Here is a 22,163-nt window from a genome sequence, read left to right as displayed (position 1 = left end):
AGAATACAGGACATGCTACATAATAATTGGTTTCTGCCACAAAGCAACAGCAGCGGTAAAAACAGCAGGGGAACTACAAAGACATGTAACAAATATAATAATGTGAAGATCTTATTTTGATCCGTATTCAAAACAAACGGACTGTAAAAATATATTCTTGGCCCAGTCAGGATAATCTGATTATGATGGTTATTAGATGATAAAAAGGAATTACTGTTTATTTTTATAAAGTGTGATAACAGACTCTGGCTATCTAACAAAAATGTCCATACTTTTATATATGATACACACGTATGTATGTAGAAATGAAAAAGTATGTAGAAATGAAATGGCAGGTCCTCAGAATAAGACTAACCCTGTAACTAGACAACTTTAAATGATCTAAGGTAGAGTTCTTCCAATAGGTTCCAGTGTTCTAAGGAAAGATAAAGGATATCATACTTTTTTTTTTTTTTTGGCTGCACCACACAGCTTGTGGGATCTTAGTTCCCTGACCAGGGACTGAACCTGCGCCCCCTGCATTGGAAGCGCAGAGTTTTAACCACTGGACTGCCAGGGAAGTCCCGGAAGCAACTTAAATTTAAATGTCCATCAACAGATGAATGCATAAGGAAGATGTGGTATACAGACAATGGAATATTACTCAGCCATAAAAAAGAAAGAAATAATGCCATTTGCAGCAACATGGATGAACCCAGAGATTATCATACTAATGGTGAAGGAAGTCAGGCAGAGAAAGACAAATATCATACGATATCATGTATATGAGCCTAAAATATGACACAAACGAACTTATTTACAAAACAAACGGACTCACAGACACAGAAAATAAACTATGGTCACCAAAGGGGAATGCGGTGGGGACACATGAGGCGCCTGGGACCGGCTGATACAAACTACCATATATGAGACAGACAACACAGGGAACTCCAGTCAATACCTTGCAATAAACTATAATGGAAAAGAAAAAAAGGAGTGAAATTTGCGTGATGGGGCTAATTACTGGGCACTGAGAAATGACTTTACTATATAAACCATTCTACTTTCTATTCTCAATAAAATTATAGCAAATAATTGCTCTCAATTACCTAAATGGCAAAAGAGGGGAACCCTTTAGCATTTTTCAGCATTAAGAAATTTCCTTTTAAGATAAATATGTGTTTTTTTTCTATGAAGGCTCTTCTACACAGAGAATACTAGATTATACAACACTCTCATTTTAAAGATGAGGAAACATTTCTCTAATAGCATTTTGATGGTTTCTGAAGTGAGCCATCTCTGCTCAAAAAGAAATTCTAAATTTTTGGGGAAAAAATCATATATTATATAAAATAAGAACGTCAGCAACTAGTTAATTAACGTAGCGAACCCTCTTTCCAAATTTAACATTGAAAACTTCAAAATTAAATCACTTTTTGTGAAGAGGATCCTGAAATTCACGACTGATGGGTATTTTCTCCTCCTGTTTTTGTTCATAAAAATGCATCTAAATACCTGATGTAACGTTGAGCAACAGAAGTCAATGAACAGCTTCACTGAAAGTCAAAACTGAACCACAAATATTTATTCATTATAAACTGAGTTATTTAATTCATGCAGCATGCAAACTACAAGCAAATACAGGCAGGATTATTCTCACCTTTACCTGCTCTATATGTCTTGGCTTGATTGACGGGCATGGGCGTCATAGGTATAGGATATAAAGGCTTAAGGGAATAAAAAAAACAAAAACAAAAACCGAAGATTAGGCTCTCAAGATAGTAAGAATGTATTTTATCACTCTCTCTTAGTTGCATATTGCTAGAGAGCTAGCTCTGAGGTTTCCTGATTCTTTATGAGTCATTAAAAAATAAAATCACACCCACAGCTAAAAGGACAAACCCCAAACTACAGTAAATCTAAATCATATTTCTTACCAGAAACATTCTCAGATTTAGGTCCTTAAACTAACAACACACCACACTGCAAGCTTCCACTTTTTAAATACCTCTGTTATACCATCACTGCCTCAAATCACTGCATACCTACAGAGTGTATGGTGTCAAATACAAATAACTTAGGGTAAATGAACACCAAATTCTATGACTTACTTGCACTCCTGGGCTCACTGGGACTGGATACATCATATTTGGTGCAAAACAAACAGGTTGAGTATAAACTGGAGTTGGCTGCTGATGACCCACCATAGATGGGCTAGGTTGTGCTTGAGGACGAGGCGAAGTTGGGGTGGTAGAAGGCTTTGGCTACAAAAACAAAAATCAACTACCTTCAGGTGAAAAGCTAACCATTACTGCAATTTGAGAACTGATTCCCCCCATCTTTCTCAGTTTTACTCACTGTTGATAAGCAGTACCTCTTAATGAAAACATCTCACAGAAAATAAACTTCCACGTTTCAAATAAAAGAAAAAAAAAACTTGGTTATGTTACCAATAACCAAGTATTACTGGTTGATTAATGTTACCAATTAATCAACAATGCTATTAAAAACAGCAGTGATGATTTTTAAGGAACTGGAGACTGTTTTTAAAAATTAAAAAATAAACACATCTTCTTACAAAGTCAGTAGAATAATAACTGTATATCTGTGAACCTGAGAGCCTCGTTGGCCAACCATCTTCAAATTCTGAGTCAGAAAGACTAAAAAATTTGCCCCAGACCACATCTAATTGATGACAAAACTAGCATTTTTTCCTATGGCTCAAAAATATTCATTAATGACTACAGAAGAAAAAAGAACTTAAACTAAAAGTTGTTTTAGCATACTATAACTGAATTTAGATGGCAGGAATGGGAAAGGGAATATTACTACAAATAATTTTTTTTTAAGAGGCTAGATTACTTCAAAGAGAGAGAAAAACTTACCTGAGAAAAGGAACGAGGGTTGAACTCCTTCGCATTGGGATTCAACGTTGATTTCCTCACTTGCCTACACCGGAAAAAAAATAAAGCCCAGTGAAATCTGCATGGAACTTATGCTACTGTAAAGTCTTTTATACCTGACAGTTTTTTTTAAATTGCTAAACATTTAAACAATTCTCACTAGAATATCACTAACTCTCTTAATTAAAACACACATATACATAATTACTAGCCAAAAAAGGACAAATTTTTTAAAAAGTGTAATACGAATGGTTCTCTCAAAAGCAATCAACAAAACTTAAACTGAAAAGACAGTAGCCCCTTATAAAATATCCATAAAAGCAATCCTCAATATACCAATTCTCTAGCATGCAGTATTTTTTATGTGATAAATCGTTTCCTATATGAAATATCTTGGGAAAAACCATGACTCTAACAAAAAATTTTTGCCTCAAATTAAGAATAAGTGCTCCTTGACTTACCAATATTTGCATTCCAAAAGTTCATCTGTAACTGGGTTGTATGGAACCCAGAACAAATAAATCAATGGTGGTGTGGTTAGGTTCCGAGACTAGCCCACAAAAGCCCATTTAATTGATAATATATTGGATGTGCAGAATTAATTCTATTTTAACAAATCTATTAACTAAAACTTTTTTTTTTTTTTTTTTGATGGAAAACACATTGAATTCCAAGTAGGGGCACCAGAGACTTCTCTCTCTTCTTGGCAGTGTAAGTTCTTAGTCGAGTAGCACAGCCAGGAGGTGGGTACTGACTAGCATACAGGGGATATCAGTCCCAAAGCCAGTGATTTTTCAACTCCCTGTACATTTATAAATAAGCCATTCTTAATTTATGCATAGGGTTTTTTTGCCACAGGGTGGAAAAACGATGGAGGAGGGAAGAAGAGTATAGGATGCAATGACCTAAATGACTTAAGACGTCATTTGTTTAGACCAGTTTTTTCTTAAGTTGAGAGCTACTTATAAAGCAGTCTAAAAGTCTAGATAGATTCTTGAGTTGGAAGGCTTCTGGACACCTTAAGGAAAAGTTAAGTAAGTAACAGGCGTGCTAAATTCCAGGTTTACTCACTCAGCTGCATCTTTCTTCTCCTCTTTATCATCTTTCTCTTGTTTACATCCTGGACTGGAAGTCTGAACCCCTTGGGATGTGACCTCAGGTCCCCTCTTGTGCTCCGTGTTACTGAGGATTGAAGGGGAAATGCTGGGACTGCTCGGCTTGCTGCTGCCACTGGTGCAGTTGCTGCTATTTTCAATGAAAGAATCCTTAGCATTTGGTTCAATTTTGTCTTTGATCAAATCTCTTGATTTTTCTCCCTCTCTATTTTTGTTTAGCAGCTGATCCATAGATTCAGAAGTAGAACTTGGCTGTAACTAAATAAAGGAAATAATTATACTTAAATATTTTAAATAACTCTAGTAATCAATTTTTTTCCATGAGCACAAACTGAATAAGGCTTTTTTCGAACTTTACGAGTAATGTTTTCATTACAAGGCAACAATAACAAAATGTCTATACAATACAACTACAGCCATCCAAGCACTAAAATGTCCCAGCCTGAAAAGTTAAATATTTACTGAGTGCATACCATGTGTCAGAAATTGTGTGTGCTAGGAATGGAAATATGAAATAGTTCCTATCCTCCCAAAGCTTTCCATCTGGATGAGATCAGACACTTGACAAACTGGGGTAAATGCTATAGGATCCCATGGCAAAAAGCAACTCATGGAAAGAGAAGGCTTCTCAATGGAAATGTCATCTAGTCTAAAGTGTGAAAGATGTTGGGGGTTTGCGGGGGAGTTTGGAAAAGGGACTAATAGTCTAAGTACAAGAAACAGCATGTTTAAAGACCCATAGGAAAGGGAGAAGATGGCCCCGCTGTGGAACAGAAAAGTACTGGCGGGCACAAGATGAGTCAAGAAATGACAAATTCACCCAGGAGGAGCGAGATGATAAAGGAACTTGAAAGCTAGGTTAAGAACTCTAACTTTTAGTTCTCAGGATAATGAGAAGTCACTGAAGAATTTTAAGCAGGTACAGACTGAGAAGATTTATAGTTCACAAAGATGAGCACAGCAGCTTTGTGGAAAATGAACTGCAGGAAGCCAAGTAAGAGTGTAGAGAGACCATTATGGCGGCTGGACTAAGACCCGGGCTTGACCTTGAGAAGTGGTGAGTTGGAAAGTCTGAAGTAGGTGGATTCAAAGGGAGACCTGGCTAGACATGTAGGTCAGTTAGACCTTATAACCCATAAAGGAAACCACAAAACAGAAGCACCAACAAGAAGACTAGAAGACAAAAACGTTAGTAAAATAAGTGATGGGGTTTTTAAGTTTGCAGACCAGAAGCAGTCAATGCTACTACTGTCTGATGATGATTTAAGATGCCCTACTCCACAGAAGAAAGAAAACAGGAAAAGCTGAAGGAAATGACAAGAAAAAGAGAAGAAAAGGGCAGCAAGTAGAAGGAGCCATGGTGGAAATGAGAATAAATCCAAGCAGCAGCCCTAGGCAGTGAGAATAAGCTAAAGAGCAATTGTGCAGCAGAAGGGGCTGCAAGACTAGAGAGACAAACTACCTCCTCAGCCTCAGGAAAGGCGGACCACTGTCAAATTCTCACTACCGGAGCCCTTGGTATCCTGGCAAGCAGCACCACACATCTCAGGGGCTTCTCAAGCTTCACTGCATCACCAATATAGTTATAAAGTAGTTGACAGCAGAAGGTGACGGCAGAAGGTGAAAGCAACATTTGGACACAGTGGGAGTTTAAGTCACAATATAGGTACTTAATGTTTAGGAGAGTCTATATGCGTAACGGACCAATTGTGTATTGCATAAAACTTTAAATATTTGTCACAAGGGTCTTTGAGCAAGGCAAAAATAAGGCTTTTGATGTTGTTATTCATATAATGGCAAACATACCTATAGTACTCACTGTGAGTTGGACACTGTTCTAAACTATTTACAAACTCATTCATTCAGTCATTGTAACAGCCCTATTTGATGTACATACTATTAGCGCAATCTTATAAATGAGGAAAATAAGGCACAATTATTCATGCTTTTGAACATTCTTCTGTATTTCCTATCTGCAATATACTAAACAAAAGAAAACTGAGATTATTCTCCTTTTTTTTTTTTTTTTTGCGTTACGCGGGCCTCTCACTGTTGTGGCTTCTCCCGTTGTGGAGCACAGGCTCCGGACACGCAGGCTCAGCGGCCATGGCTCACTGGCCCAGCCGCTCCGTGGCATGTGGGATCTTCCTGGACCGGGGCACGAACCTGTGTCCCCTGCATCGGCAGGCGGACTCTCAACCACTGTGCCACTAGGGAAGCCCCTCCTTTTTATTTTTTCAAAATTGAACCACTGTTTCCTTTTATTGAGAAATAATTCACATGTAACATCGTATTAGTTGCAGATGTACAACACTATGATTCAATATATGTATGTACTGCAAAATGATCAAAATGTCTAGTTAACAGCCATTACCACACAGTTAAAAATTTTTTTCTTATGGTGGGAACTATGCAGACCTACTCTCTTAGCAACTTTCAAATATACCATACAGTATTATTGACTACAGTCACCATGCTGTACATTACTTCCCCATGACTTATTTATAACTGAAGTTCGTGCCTTTTGACCACCTTCACTCATTTTGCTGCACCCACTGCCTCTGGCAACCACCAATCAGTACTGATGAGTCTGGGTTTTGTTTTGTTTTCTTTCTTTTTTTTAAGATTCCACAAATAAGTGAGATCATACAATATTTGAACTTCTCTGACTTATTTCACTTAGCATAATGCCCTCAAGAGCCATCCATGTTGTCAAAAATGGCAATTACTCTTCTTTTTTATGGCTGAAGAGTAATTCCATTGTGTGTGTGCATATACATGCAGATATCTTGCGAGTTAGTGTTTTCGCTTCCTTTGGATAAATACCCAGAAGTGGAACTGCTGGATCATATGATAGTTCTATTTTTAATTTTTTGAGGAACCTTCATACTGTTTTCCATAGTGGCTGCACCAATTTACCCACCAATAGTGCACAGAGGTTCCCTTTTCTCCACATCCTGGCCAGGACTTGTTATTTCTTGTTTTGTATTTTTGAGAATAGCCATTCTAACAGGTGTGAGATACCTCATTGTGGTTTTGTTTTTCTAAAATACTTGTTTATTTATTTGGCTGCATCGGGTCTTAGTTGTGACATGTGGGCTCTTTGTTAGAGCGGGCAGGCTTCTCTCTATTTGTGGTGCACAGGCTTCGTTGCCCCACAGCATATGGGATCTCAGTTCCCTGACCAGGGATTAAACCTACATCTCCTGCATTGGAAGGCAGACTCTTAACCACTGGACCACCAGCGAAGTCCCCTCATTGTGGTTTTGATGTACGTTTCCTTAATAATTACATTTCCTTAATAATGTCCTTAAAAATTAGTGAGGACCTTTTCATGGACCCGTCGGCCATCTTTACATCTTCTTTGGAAAAAATGTCTATTTAGATCCTGTGCTCATTTTAAAATCGATTGTATTTTTGCTATTTAACTTGTATGAGTTCTGTATACATTTTGGATATTAACTCATAAGATATATGACTTACAAATACTTTCCCCATTTGGTAGTTCCCTTTAACTTTGTTGATGGCTTCCTTTGCTAGGCAGAAGACTTTTAATCTGATGTAGTCCCAGCTGTTTAGTTTTGCTTTTGTTGCCTCTGTTTCTATTGTCAAATAAGAAAATCACTGCTAAGGCCAACGTCAAGGAGCTCGTGCCTATGTTTTCTTCTAGGAATTTTATGGTTTCAGATCCTACTGTCACATCTTTAATCCATTTTGAGTTGATTTTTGTGTATGGTATAAGGCAGTGGTGCAGGACTTCCCTGGTAGCACAGTGGTTAAAAATCTGTCTGCCAGTGCAGGGGACATGGGTTCAAGCCCTGGCCCTGGAAGATCCCACATGCCACGGAGCAACTAAACCCATGCACCACAACTACTGAGCCTGTGCTCTAGAGCCCGTGAGCCACAACTATTGAAGCCCGCATGCCTAGAGCCCGTGCTCCACGACAAGAGAAGACACTGCAATAAGAAGCCCACGCACCACAACAAGAGTAGCCCCCGCTCGCCCCAACTAGAAAAAGGCTGCTTGCAGCAACGAAGATCAAGCGCAGCCAAAAAATAAATAATTAAAAAAAAAAAAAAAGAGAGAGACAGTGGTGCAGTTTCATTCTTTTGAATGTGGCTGTTCAGTTTTCCCAACACCACTTATTAAAGAGACTGTCCTTTCCCCATAGTATATTCTTGGCTCTTCTGTCATAAATTAATTGACTGTATATGCATGAGTTTATTTCTGGGCTCTTTGTTGTTTCATTCATCTGTTTCTGTTTTTATGCCAATACCATACTGTTTAGATTAATATCTCTTTGTAATACAGTTTGAAATTAGAGCGCATGATACCTCCAGTTTTGTTCTTTCTCAAGACTGCTTTGGCTATTCAGGTCTTCTATGGTTCCATATAAAATTTTAGTATCGTTTGCGTTATTTCTGTGAAAAAATCCATTGGAATTTTGATAGGATTGCACTGAATCCATAGATTGCTTTGGGTAGAATGGACATTTTTATGGGAAAACTAAAATTCTTATGTGACTCAGAGAAAAAGAAACCTGTGATTGCCGGTACAACTTTGGTTCATCTATGTTTTGGTAATAAAAATTAATATTTATTGAGTATATACTATGTGTCAAGAACTATATTAAACACTTTACAGGCAGTATCTCATTAATTTTCAGAAGAACACGATGAAGTAGTTCTACAATTATCCCATTTTGGCTTGGGAGATGTAGACAACATGCCTCAATGTTGTACAGAGGGCAAGATTTAAACCTAGATCATTGGGACTTCCCTGGTGGTGCAGTGGTTAAGAATCTGCCTGCAATGCGGGGGACACGGTGTCAAGCCCTGGTCTGGGAAGATCTCACATGCCGCGGAGCAACTATGCCCCTACACCACAACGACTGAGCCCGTGCACCACAACTACTGAAGCCCGCGTGCCTAGAGCCTGTGCTCCGCATCAAGAGAAGCCACCACAATGAGAAGCCACCACAATGAGAAGCCTGCGCACTGCAATGAAGGGTAGCCCCCGCTCGCCACAACTAGAGAAACCCTGCACGCAGCAACGAAGATCCAATGCAGCCCCCCAAAATATAAATAAATAAATTTATTTTTAAAAAAATAATAAAATTACTCAAAATATAAATTGGCGCAACCACTAAGAACAACAGTATGGAGGTTCCTTAAAAAACTAAAACTAGAGCTACCACATGATCCAGCAATCCCACTCCTGGGCATATACCTGGAAAAGACAAAAACTCTAATTTGAAAAGATACGTGCACCCCGACGTTCACAGCAGCACTATTTACAACAGCCACAACGTGGAAGCAATCTAAGTGTCCATCGACAGATGAATAAATAAAGAAGATGTGGTGTGGTGTGTATGTATACACACACACACACAAACTCAGCCATAAAAAAGAACGAAATAATGCCATTTGCAGCAACATGGATGGACCTAGAGATTATCATACAAAGTGAAGTAAGTCAGAGACAAATATATGACATCACTTACATGTGGAATCTAAAAAAATGATACAAATGAACAAAACAGAAACAGACTCACAAACACAGAAAACTTACAGTTACCAAAGGGGAAGAAGCGGGGGCATATACTAAGAGTTTGGGATTAACAGATACACACTATATATAAAATAGAAAAACAACATGGACCTACTGTATAGCACATGGAACTATATTCAGTATCCTGTAATAACCTATAATGGAAAAGAATCTGAAAAAGAATATATACACATACACACACACATGTGTTAACTGAATCACTTTGCTATACACCTGAAACTAACACAACATTGTAAATCAACTACACTGAAATTTAAAAAAAAAATTACTCAAAAGAGATCACAGCCTTAATTGAAACTCTGAGAAGAAAATAAGAGTGAATCTTTGAATCTTTATGAGTATGGATTAGGCAATGGTTTCTTAGATATGACACCAAAAGCACAAGGGACAGAAGAAAAAATAGATACACTAGACTTCATCAAAATTAAAAAATTTTGTGCTTTAGTTGTCAACATCAAGAAAGTGGACAACCCACAGAATGGGAGCAAAAAATTGCAAGCCACACATTTGATGCAAGACTTGTACACAGAATATATACAGAACTCTTACAACTCAATAAAAAGACAACTCAATTTTTAAAATGGGCAAAGATCTGAATAAACATTTCTCCAAAGAAGACATACAAATGGGCAATCAATTATCATGACTGTATTTTCCTTAATTCATAACTAGAAGTAGTTTTTGGCATATTGCCTGTCCCATTACTTTATAATTAGTTGATTATTTAGTATGTCTAACAGAAGGAAATACAAGGAAAATGACATTCACATAGATATCTAATTATCATTATTTGATAGATGTTGACATTTATGTCCATATTGTGACTATAAATACTGATGTGTATTGTGGTAATGTCAGTTCTGTTATATGTAAACATCTTATGTATAAGGCTGAAACTTCTTGTGAAAAATAGCAGGCAATGATCTTCATGAGTGATGGTTTGGGGATACTTTCATCAACATATATCTCCTAATAAAATCAGTAGTTATGAATTACTTCACTAAAATGTGCAGAAAGATAAAAACAAACAAAAAACAAATGGGCAATCAACATATAAAAAGATGCTCAACATCATCGGCCATCAGAGACATGCAAGTCAAAACCACAACATACCACAAGGAAGACTATAATCAAAAGAAACAAACAATAACAAGTGCTGGTAAGGATGTGGAGAAGCGGAAACCCTCCCATACTGCTGATGGGAATGTAAAATAGCATAGCTGCTTTGGCAAAGAGTCCAGAAGTTTTCCTCAAAAGGTCAAGGATAGAGTTACCAGATGAACCAGAAATTCCACTCTTAGGTATACACCCAAGAGAAATGAAAACGTATGTCCACACAAAACTGTATACTAATATTCATAGCAGCATTATTCATAACAGTCAATAAGTGGGAACAACCCAGAGGCATCAACTGATGATAAATGGATAAATAAAATATGGCCTATCCATACAGTGGAATATTATTCATCCATAAGAAGGAATGAAGTACTGACACAGGCTACAATATGGATGAATCCTGAAAACATGATGGTAAGTGAAAAAAAGCCACTCACAAAGGGCCATTTATTGTATGGTTCCATTCATATGAAATGTCCAGAACAGGCAATCCATGTTGACAAAAAGCAGATTAATGGTTGTTTAGGATGGGGGTTGAGGGGAGGAGTGTTTGAAAGCTAATGAGCAATGACTGCTAAGGGCTTATGTGATGACTGTATAACCCTGTGAATATACTAAAAACTGCTAAATTGTACACTTTAAATGGCTAAATTTATGATATGCAAATTGTACCTCAATAAAACTGCTACAAATAACATTAATATGCTTCAAAGTAAAAAAATTTCTTTTCTTCATAACATAATAAATTCATGCAAGTGTACTATAAGAAGGGAATGAATGACTGACTGTAAAAAATAATGCTGAGGAAATAAAAGTATGGGCAAGAACATGACACTTATATCAAACTGAAGATTATGCAAAATAATACCATCTGTTGCTTAGGGATCTTTTCATCTGCAGTATAAAGAACTGCAAGGAAAGATGCCCTTCGCTCTGGCAGGAGGATGCAGCTGAGGTGGGCAAGTACACAGGAGACTTTAACTGTGCTGGAGTGCTTGATGTATTAACCTGGTAGTGGGCATCTGGGCATTCAGTCACTGGGCATTCTTTGTATCGTGTCCATGCACTAACTATAGCTTAAAAAATTAAAAATTAAATTTACAACTGCTAATAGCATTAAAGCTGAATACATAAATGTGCTAAAGTATGAAATAATATTTAATATTTTAAACGGTGCCAAAAAGTCAGGAATGAAGCTACTGGCAAAAACTTATTAATTTTTAGGAAGCTAGAACAGGCTAGGAAAAGGCTGATTTTTGCTTTTGATCCATTCATCTTTTAAGTCTTCTTTCAAAGGCTGATAATCAGATTTTCCTCCATTAAGAAGCTAAGTTTCAGGATGATTTCTTGATTTGGTCTCAAAATACACCTTGATATGCACAATATGTTAACAGTAAATATTGTGCAAAAGAATGAAACAGTCATCCAGGAGAGATCAGAGTACATCCAGCAAGTCTTAAGGGAGAGAAATGATACTATAGAAGGATGTCTACCACAATACATTTGTGCATGAAGTGTATATCTGCAACTCTTTTGTAAAACCAGGGTCCAGTACATCTTCCACATGCCACATCAGATAATCAATGCCTTGGCCTTGCTCTACTGTCACTGAATAAAGTAGTCAAACTTACGTTATGGTGACTTCCAATGTCAGAATTACATTCTCTTCCATTTAATATCTGTATTGTTCTTACCAAATCTCACGATTTTAGTTACTTCACTTAAAGCATACGTAAAGACAACTTTAAGAATACACAAAGACAAGTTTAAGAATGTTTAGGGACTTCCCTGGTGGCACAGTGGTTGGGAATCTGCCTGCCAATGCAGGGGACACGGGTTCGCGGGAAGATCTCACATGGCGCAGAGCAACTAAGCCCGTGCGCCACAACACTGAGCCTGCGCTCTAGAGCCCGTGAGCCACAACTACTGAGCCGGTGTGCCACCACTACTGAAGACCGCGCACCTAGAGCCTGTGCTCTGCAACAAGAGAAGCCACCACAATGAGAGAAGCCCGCGCACCTCAACGAAGAGGAGTCCCTGTTCCCAGCAATTAGAGAAAGCCCACGTGCAGCAACGAAGACCCAACGCAGCCAAAAAATAAATAAACTAAAAAGGAAAAAAAAAAAAGATGTTTAGCTTTCTATACACATGGTTTGATTTTTCCGGGTGTATACATAATGCATTTTTGTAAATGGATGATATAAGAATTTTTAGTGATGCTTAAAAAAAATTTTTTTAATATCTAATTCATCAGTCAATACGATACTTACCCTAAAGTCATTCTTAAATTTCTTTAAATCATCAATCTGTTTTCTATGTTCAGAAACAATTGGTGATATACCTGTAAAATTAAGAAGTGTTAGATCCAGATTTATTTCTAATCTTTAACTTAAAATTCTTTTAGGATGGGATGTTAGAAATGAAAATAAACTCTATTATCAAAATAATAAAAATTTCAATATGTTAATTATAGATTTTGACATGTTAAATTATACATTTAAGTATGCACAATCCTAAGAAAAAGTACTGACCAAAAATGCTCTGTATTGGGCATGAGAGTAAGACATATTCCTTCCTATTTCTACAGTTATACCCAAAGACTTTTTAAAGCTCTAACCTTTACTTTCAGCTTTTGAGAAGCTAGGTGATGTCTCATTGGGCTTCGTATTTTCTTTATTCCCTGCAGAAGAGGTCTGCCTCTGATCTTGAAGCCTGGAATCTTTAGCTAGAAAATAATATTTTACAAAAACTCAAAGTTAGATAGGAGCTATAGAAGTAAAAGGGGAAAATATTCAACAATTTTGATCCCATGTTTTTGGAAAAGAACATTTAAACAGAGGCTTTCCAACTCTGCAGACATATGAAACACTAATAATTTTATTTATATTGACATTTACTACCCAGGAATGTAAACTATCTTAACAACACACATTCAAGAATAACATATGAAATTAGTAGCATTACTTAAACAACTAACTTCATTTGTATAAAATTTTAAATGTACCCTCAAATATTGATACATACCTATGAATAAAACAACATAGCCATTTTTCATAAACTTTTAAACCTCTAACACTCAACTTCACAAATGACATTGTGGATCTGGAAGCCCTTTCTTACATACCCTCAAGAGACGGGGTTACAGCTCTGTTGGATGCAGGACTGGCAGGCGTAGGAGATGCAGCTGGTACAGGCATAGCAACAGCTTCAGCTGGAATAATACCAGCTTGGGGAGAAGCAAGAACTGGCCCACTAGGAGTATTTCCAATACTATTCTGTCTGGGAGACCTGGGTCTGTGAGTTTTAGGAGATAATCTTGGAACTACAAGAAAGAGAAAAGTTACCCATTACATTCTCAGTTCAATGTCACTTCTTCAAAAAGGCTTTTCTGAAGATCTAGGTAAAATAGTTCTATCTGACCTCCTCCCCAATTACTTTTTATCCCATCACCCTGTTTTCCTTTCCAAAGTCTCAGGAATAGCAGTGATGATGGACAATACAAATATCTGAAGAATGAAAGCAATTACTAATACCTATGTCCCACAGTAGTTTTCTCTCCTAATTGTATTAATTCTAAAACGAAGTATTTTAAATGAATTTAGAAACTGGATTTCTAAGGCAGGAAAAATGCTACTTTTTAGGATAAAGATAACATTCTCTACTAAAAAGTGAGACTGTTTCTTTAAAATAGGTGGTGGCAGTGGTTGAGAGTCCGCCTGCTGATGCAGGGGACATGGGTTCGTGCCCCGGTCCGGGAAGATCCTACATGCTGCGGAGCAGCTGGGCCCCTGAGCCATGGCCATTGAGCCACAGGCTCAGAGCCTGTGCTCCGCAACGGGAGAGGCCACAACAGTGAGAAGCCCACCAGGGAAGCCCCAAAAGCAGTCTTAATTGTAAGATCCTGTCAAAGTGTATTTTTCACACCTTTATAGCTGCCATCAGCATATTCTTCAGACTAATCAGAGATAAAACTTGGGCCCCCGTGTTTGTTATTCCTTAAAAGGGAAATATGGTCAGGAATTAGTGCCATATATTGGTGCTAGGAAACATAAGGACCTGCGCCCAGAATACTGCCTGGCATAAAGCAGGATGTCAATAAAAATGTATGGAATGAATGAATGGGGGGGAAAAAAAAACACATAGCACTGTAAGCCCAAAATGGGCTTGAATGAATATATGGAATGAATCAATGAACAAAGTTGCTAAGAAGACACGAAATATGATCCCTCCAAATGTTATGTACTATATTTGCCTTCCATTTGAGTGATACTTTATAAAACTATAAAGTATATTCTTACTTATGAACCCCACATGAATTTCATCAGAAGACCATAAAGTAGATTAGCTAAAGATTACTCACTGAGAAAACTGAAATTCAGAATGATCACATGATTTGCCCTAACATATGGTAAGTGGTAGAGCCCAGAAAAAAAAAAATAGTTTTCCCAATTCCTGGTTACTCCACTATTTTTCATATATATACTTAAGAGTTCCTCAAACATAGCTCAAGCCCAGCCCTTTTTACATCTAGTAGAATAACAAAATGAACTTTGTCATTATGCTCCAAGCCAAGTGTTACCTACCCCCGCTGACCACTGATGACCATGTGCCCCCTGCGGGACTAGTCCTTGCTGCTGGAGGAGCAGTCGCTTCACTTGGTGGGGTGTGGGATACAAATTCTAGGCCACTGGAAATGGAACCCCTCCCAGCAGAAACTCTGTGATTTCGAGGGTGTCGCTGGGCCTTTGGGGACATCCTTGGAGGCCCTAAGAAAGAAACAGTGAACATCACATGAATGCCACAATGTCCATCAGTACTACTTTTTTGCTAAATACACATAGACCATTCTTTCTCTTTCTTTCTCTCTCTCTCTCTCTCTCACACACACAGACACACACACACACACACACACACACACACACACACACACATTCCCTCTCTCTCATTTCTTCTTGGTTAAGAAAAAGGAAACAAACACCACACTTATTTTTGGCCATACTCTTTCAGAATTATTTTGTGGAATGCCATAAAATCTTACAAATAAATTTTATTTTATTTCCCTTTATTTTTAAAGAAAGGGAGGGATGCAGTTGGTGGTAAGAAATCTAACAGTAAGATGTCATAACTCCTCAGAGATCTTAGCAGTTTCTTTAATCTATACCCATTATTTGTAGGCATATAAAAATAAATATAATAAAATATTAACAGAGTTATAGCTACATGATGCAATAATTTTTATTTTAACACATACTTTTACCTTTTTCCCTCAAATTTTCTACAATATATTACCTCTAAAATTTGGGGAAAAAAATTTTAAACAACAAACTGTTGACCGCGATATGTCTTTGTACTAGTAAAAAGATGCACATTTTCCTTCTTAAATTTCTCCAAAACCTTAATTTATCTATCTCTTCTGCCATGGTGAACAATTTCACGACCCATGTCTTAAAACAGTCCTCACCTGTAGGAAGTGTCTCATACTTAACAGGCTGTGAACTGAAAATTCTACCGTTAAGGCATGACTTATAGACTAGAATAACTGACATTTGGGGAAGAAATTTGCACTGTACAAATTGTCAAAACTCCACATCAATCAATTCTGTCACCCCATTAGCAATTTCTATTTATAAAGAAGTCTACTGTGCATTCAAACAAAACTGTCAGGCGAAAACAGTGGACACAATGACTCTTACCACAGAAACCTGACAGTGATAACACCTGGCAAAACTCATTCTTAATGCCAAAGCCAAGGCCCCTTACCCTTACCTTGCCATACTCTTTATTTTTTATTTTATTTTTTTGGCTGTGCCATGCGGCATACAGAATCTTAGTTCCCCAACCAGGGATCGAACCCGTGCCCCCTGCAGTGGACGTGTGGAGTCTTAACCACTGGACCGCCAGGGAAGTCCCTTGCCAAACTCTTTAGAATGTCACATTAATTTGTGCCCTGAGTAGGAATTCAATCATGGGCACGATCTTACAAAGAATGTTAATGTTATATAATTTTCAACTGGAGATACAATTTATATTGAAGAATGAGTTAAGAACTGGGTATTTGCATATTTATACATAATTTTTACGTCCCTTTACAGAAAAAGACCAAGAAAGACGGCTGGCATAGCTCAATGAAATCAAACTCTAACTTAAAAAAATTCAGTCTTTGGCAATATGTAAAATACTTTCAGAAACAAAATACAGTCTCCATATTAAACACAGAAAACCACTATATTTAATAGTTTTATTTTGAAGTTCACATTTCAAAAATGCTTCAGTGTCACCTAACTACATGACTAGAAAACATTTTAATTCAAATTATTTAAAAAGAAAAACTGAATAACACAGCATCCCTGAATATGGAGATGGTGTACTTTTGTGTGAGTCCTTACATCTAACTGTCGTGAACACGCTCACACTCACTAATGAGTTCTATTTTATCTAACATATTCTCACGAACATCACTTAAGCAAACAATAGACCACAACAAATATGTCAACAGAATGTAACTTTTCATTTAGAGGCCACCATCACAGGCACTTCTGAGTAAGGAAGTCACCTTGAAAATCATGCCGTTCAACATGCTTTCAACATGCTGTTGACCATGCTGTTCAACAGCTAACAAGGTTAGCTGCTTTAGTCAAGATCACAGGACCTCCCTGCCTGGATGACAACAATTTATTAAAAAACAGCCAACTAGTTTTCTCCAGGGAAGCATTTTATGCCAGAAAACTGTGTTAGTCTCAACATAAGCAATATCAACTGTAATTTTAATGAACAAATCAGATTAAAATTTTAACATATCAAATACTCTGAAATAATGTCAAAGGTCATTATCATTCAGAAAAAAGGTTTTTTACTTACGCACGACATTTAGATTAAAATGTGACCTCTCTACAACACATCCATGTATCTGATATGTAGCAATGGTGGATTTAGCATCAATGAATGAGAACTACAGTATTTTATTCTTTTTTATTGACAAGGGAAATAAATAAATAAATAAAACCCTAAAGATTCATACATAGCTTTCTAAGATAAAAATTTTATCTTAGATCAAGAACTTCTTCCAGATTAAAGACTTTCACTATGAAATATTACAAAACTATTTTTTTTAATTCCCCAAACACAAATTTAAACTCTGTATTGTAATCTAAGAGTAAACACACAAAGGCAGCTACATGTAATGTCCCTCTCAAAAAGGACCCCTAAACCATCACTCCTGCCTATGGCCAACAGGCAAATTCACTAGTACCTTGGCCAAGGAGCTATAAAACGATAGGTTCTACAAAAAGTCCAAGACTGATGAAGAAAGTTCACTGTTTACCATTAATCACTGTACACTGTATGTAAAGTGGAAGGGAGAAGGCCCTGGGCTGTAAAAGAGCATCATTACCAGGCAGAGACAAAACCCTCATTCTTACAATTCAGGATAGTTCATAGCTTCACACAGCATTTATCAAATTTCTCTCTAATGAACAAAAGGTTAATAGAAATAGTTTTAATAAACTAAAGTTAAAACACAGAAATTATAGGTTATTAAATAATGAAGAGGAAACTATTTTGTAATTATAAACTCACATAGGAGTTAAACAAAGACAAACAAAAACATGAACAAATTGTGGTATTGTACCTTCTGAAGACATGCGTTTAGGCATAGTAGAGACAGGAGCTGGAGAACCATGAGCAGAGGGGTGAGACGGGGGTCTGGATGGCCGCGAGGGGGGCCTGGAGGGCGGCCGTGTAGGGGTGGCTGCCCGAGGTGGAAGAGAGTTGGGACCTGACTGGTAGCGAGAAGGTGGGCGAGAGGAAGGAGATGGGCAAGGCGATGGCCAGGGAACACCTGACAGAACAAATGATATGAAGGAAAGTATAAAAACTAAAGAAAAAAATGAGGGAAAAAAGTAAACAGAAAAAAAAGTAAAATGACAAAAATGATTTCTTGCACATTTTAACCCTTTGAGGACAGTCATTTGATTTGTGATAAGTTTTAGCATAACTTAACTGACATAAATTCACATTTTACTTTAACCTCCTTAAAATTAAGTCTGTTTAAATGAATACACGTTCCCAAAGGGTTAATTAGGATCTACACATACTACTGAAGAAGACAGTTAAGACTTTGCCTATTAATTCTGCTTCTATAACTGTTTCTTGGTAATCAACTGTTAAAAGGAGTATAACATACACCAGATAATTTCACACAATAAATCACAAAACTCAGGAATAAGATTATTATTAAAAGTTTTAGCTTGACACATCAGCTATTATATCTCATTAAAAATGCTGGTTTCTTATAACTCTGTGGTTTTCATCTAGTTTATACTTTAATGTAAGGTTGAGTTTGAAATCTCATTAAGCAGGTACATTTAAGTAGAAATAGAACATTACTTCTACTATTTTCTAGAGTCACAGGAGTGACAGGTTAATATTCATTGCTTTTTCAGAACACATATTTTAATCTTATCAAATTCGAAAAAGGGGACCTTCTAAATAATTTATGCAGTTAAACATTCATCTAAGAGACTGCTTAATAAACAATGCAACTACAAAGCAGTCATCCCCTCCCCAAATATACCGACACTGAGGGATATGCACAGGTCAAGATACAGCTAACATGTAACATGACATATCACTTACCTTAATCTTAGGAAACAGTCCAGGTCTCCTCTCCATAGGGTTCCACACACTTGAGTATCATACATTTCCCAGCCCCTTTCAGGTTTTTTATTTTGAAAATTCTGTTCATGAACAACTAAAATTCTTTACTCAGTGAGCAAAGAAATTTCACCCTCAATACAAATGTATAGAAAATACTCAAGAGTGTTCATTGGAGAGGAATTCTGGAGAAAGACTCAATGAAAACAAATGAAATTGGAAACTTAGTGTTCTCTATTTTTCTAACTTTCCAAACTTAAATACCTAAAATTGAATGTCCACTGTTAGCCCTGAGTTAGTAACTAACACACCACCAGTATTATTATTATTATTATTATTATTATGATTATTATGGCTGTGCTGCACAGCAAGTGGGATCTTAGTTCCCCAACCAGGGATTGAATCCACGTCCCCTGCACTGGAGCACTGAGTCTTTTTTTTTTTCCATGAGTAATTACAATTTTAATAGTAATATAAATAGAATCCCGTGAGTTGGCCTTATATCTACTTTCAAATAATAAGATAAAATTAATTTTAGGCTAATAAATTTTAAAAAGCTTCCCATTTTATTTTTTTTCAGCTATATGTATACATATATCCCCATATGCCCTTCCTCTTGTGTCTCCCTCCCACCCTCCCTATCCCACCCCCCTAGGTGGTCACAAAGCACCAAGCTGATCTCCCTGTGCGATGCAGCTACTTCCCACTAGCTATCTATTTTACATTTGGTAGTGTATATATGTCCATGACACTCTCACTTCGTCCCAGCTTACCCTTCCCCCTCTCTGTGTCCTCAAGTCCATTCTCTACATATGCGTCTTTATTCCTGTCCTGCCCCTAAGTTCGTTAGAATGTTTTTTTTTTTTTTTTTTGATTCCATATATATGTGTTAGCATACGGTATTTGTTCTTCTCTGCTGACTTACTTCACTCTGTATGACAGACTCTAGGTCCATCCAGTTCACTACAAATAACTCAATTTTGTTTCTTTTTATGGCTGAGTAATATTCCATTGTATATATGTGCCACATCTTCTTCATCCATTCATCTGTCGATGGGACACTTACGTTGCTTCCATGTCCTGGCTATTGTAAATAGTGGAGCACAAGTCTTAACCGCTGGACTGCCAGGGAAGTCCCCCATCAGTATTATTAATTACCATGGTTCCATACAGTCTATGGCACTACTGTGTCCAATATCCCTGACTTGTATGAGAGATCCATGACCCGTGGGCTATATTTAACCTATATATGGAGGCAGAATAGAAAAAAATATCTTCCTACTAAAGACTCAAGTTTCTGTACTTTACTTAAGCTAAACTACAATATTCACCCTTACACTAAGAGTTGTTTCTATTTTTTTTAAGCACATTTTTTCTTCACCATCTTCACATGACTCTTGATTGTGTCTTGTATTGCAAGTTACCTCAAATCCTTTCTTGAAGTAAGCAGAATATAAATATATAAACAAACAGTTCATAAAAATGAATCTATATTAACCACTGAGTGTCTCACACAGATTGGGATTTTCCATGTAAACTATATCTAAATAATTTTATCATCCAGTATTTTTAAAATTGAGAACCTACCCAAAGTTTCCAATTTCTTCACATATGTGGAGTGTTCTTTTTGCCAAGTGAATGTCTTTGGTTACATTTAGCACTTTATCTTAATACATGAGTATTTCATCATGCTAAATGCTGTATATGCCAATAACATACTAATTTTTACTAGTTTTACTAATTTGATATTCACAAAGGCAAATTTAAATTAAGTGAAAACTACTCCACAGAAATCATTAAAGGTATGCATGTTCTTATCAACAATGTAAAACTGTAAATATTCAGAAAACTATGTATTTGATCAATGACATTGACAAATTTGGTCAAAATACTTGCCTCCATTAACTACTCTTTGGTCTGAACCAGAATTTGGGTTGAAATCTGAAGTGTGAGAGGTGGATCTCGATGGCATGGAGCCCGATCCAGGCTGGCCCATACGCGGTGAATTCTGTCGCCCACTTCCCCAGGATATGACTTCTCTATTTCTTTGTCCAGGAGGAATATATTTATTTTCCCTGAAAATGAGAGATCCTTTAAATCATTTTATCCTAATAGATACCAGGCCAATGAAACATATCTAAAAGTAATTTAGGCAGAAGGGAATGCTTGTTATTAAAAGGTTAAACACTTAAAACCAAATGGCCCCACTTCCAGACACCCCTATTCTTCCATCTTACTCTAAGCTCTAGCCTCTGGCCTTTCCTTTCCCTCAGATATTCCTGCTAAGGACAAAATGTAACAGATGTGTATTCATTCTTATCCACTTGGCCTCTTTATGGCTGTTTCTATCAATCAACATCTGTCTTCTTGAAACTGTTCTTCCTTGGTTTTCTCTACTTTGTTTTCTCTGTGATCTCTTCTCTTGGTGGCTGTTCATTAGTTTTTCACGGCTTCAACATCAATCCCCCAAATCCACACTGTCAGTCTCACAGTCTCAACATCTCTCCCTGAACACTTTAATTCAAATCACGACTCCTAAGCTGTGAGTGCCTTGAAGACAGAATGTGTATCTTATTCTACCAGGTATGTAGCAGCTGTTTCTCAACATGTTTATGAATAAATGTATAGAGGACCTGTGAGCCCCTCAAATGCAGTAAATTGCACAAATGGACTCACTCTATCTCCCCTCAAGATTGCTCCATGTTTTCTACCGCCATTACCAGTACAACCACCAATCTGCTTGGTTATCAAATAAAACTCAGGGTCATCCCTGGTTTTTCTAACCTTTCTATCACTGGTTCTGGTCTCATTGGTCACCAAGTTCTC

At 37.1% G+C, this 22,163-nt stretch overlaps 1 protein-coding gene across 3 annotated transcripts in view; it reads right to left on the bottom strand.

Annotated features, from left to right (window-relative positions):
• The window catches only part of ATXN2 (ataxin 2), a 123,209-nt gene that overhangs the window by 30,500 nt on the left and 70,546 nt on the right, over positions 1 to 22,163 (bottom strand). For 2 of the 3 annotated variants that reach the window (XM_065889287.1, XM_065889288.1), the window contains 10 exons: positions 21,234 to 21,412; positions 18,313 to 18,522; positions 15,269 to 15,451; positions 13,810 to 14,007; positions 13,303 to 13,410; positions 12,956 to 13,026; positions 3,954 to 4,255; positions 2,865 to 2,928; positions 2,091 to 2,243; positions 1,646 to 1,706 (listed from right to left, as the gene is read on the bottom strand). In XM_065889287.1, the coding sequence (XP_065745359.1) occupies positions 1,646 to 1,706; positions 2,091 to 2,243; positions 2,865 to 2,928; positions 3,954 to 4,255; positions 12,956 to 13,026; positions 13,303 to 13,410; positions 13,810 to 14,007; positions 15,269 to 15,451; positions 18,313 to 18,522; positions 21,234 to 21,412 (1,529 nt within the window). Of the gene's footprint in view, positions 1 to 1,639; positions 1,707 to 2,090; positions 2,244 to 2,864; positions 2,929 to 3,953; positions 4,256 to 12,955; positions 13,027 to 13,302; positions 13,411 to 13,809; positions 14,008 to 15,268; positions 15,452 to 18,312; positions 18,523 to 21,233; positions 21,413 to 22,163 lie in introns of all 3 variants that reach the window. The other variant, XM_065889286.1, reaches the window with a different exon arrangement.

This window comes from Phocoena phocoena, chromosome 13 (assembly GCF_963924675.1).
Source record: "Phocoena phocoena chromosome 13, mPhoPho1.1, whole genome shotgun sequence".
Lineage (NCBI taxonomy): Eukaryota > Metazoa > Chordata > Mammalia > Artiodactyla > Phocoenidae > Phocoena > Phocoena phocoena.
The sequence above is the reverse complement of the archived record's forward strand: the minus strand, read 5'-3'. Positions and strand labels throughout refer to the sequence as shown.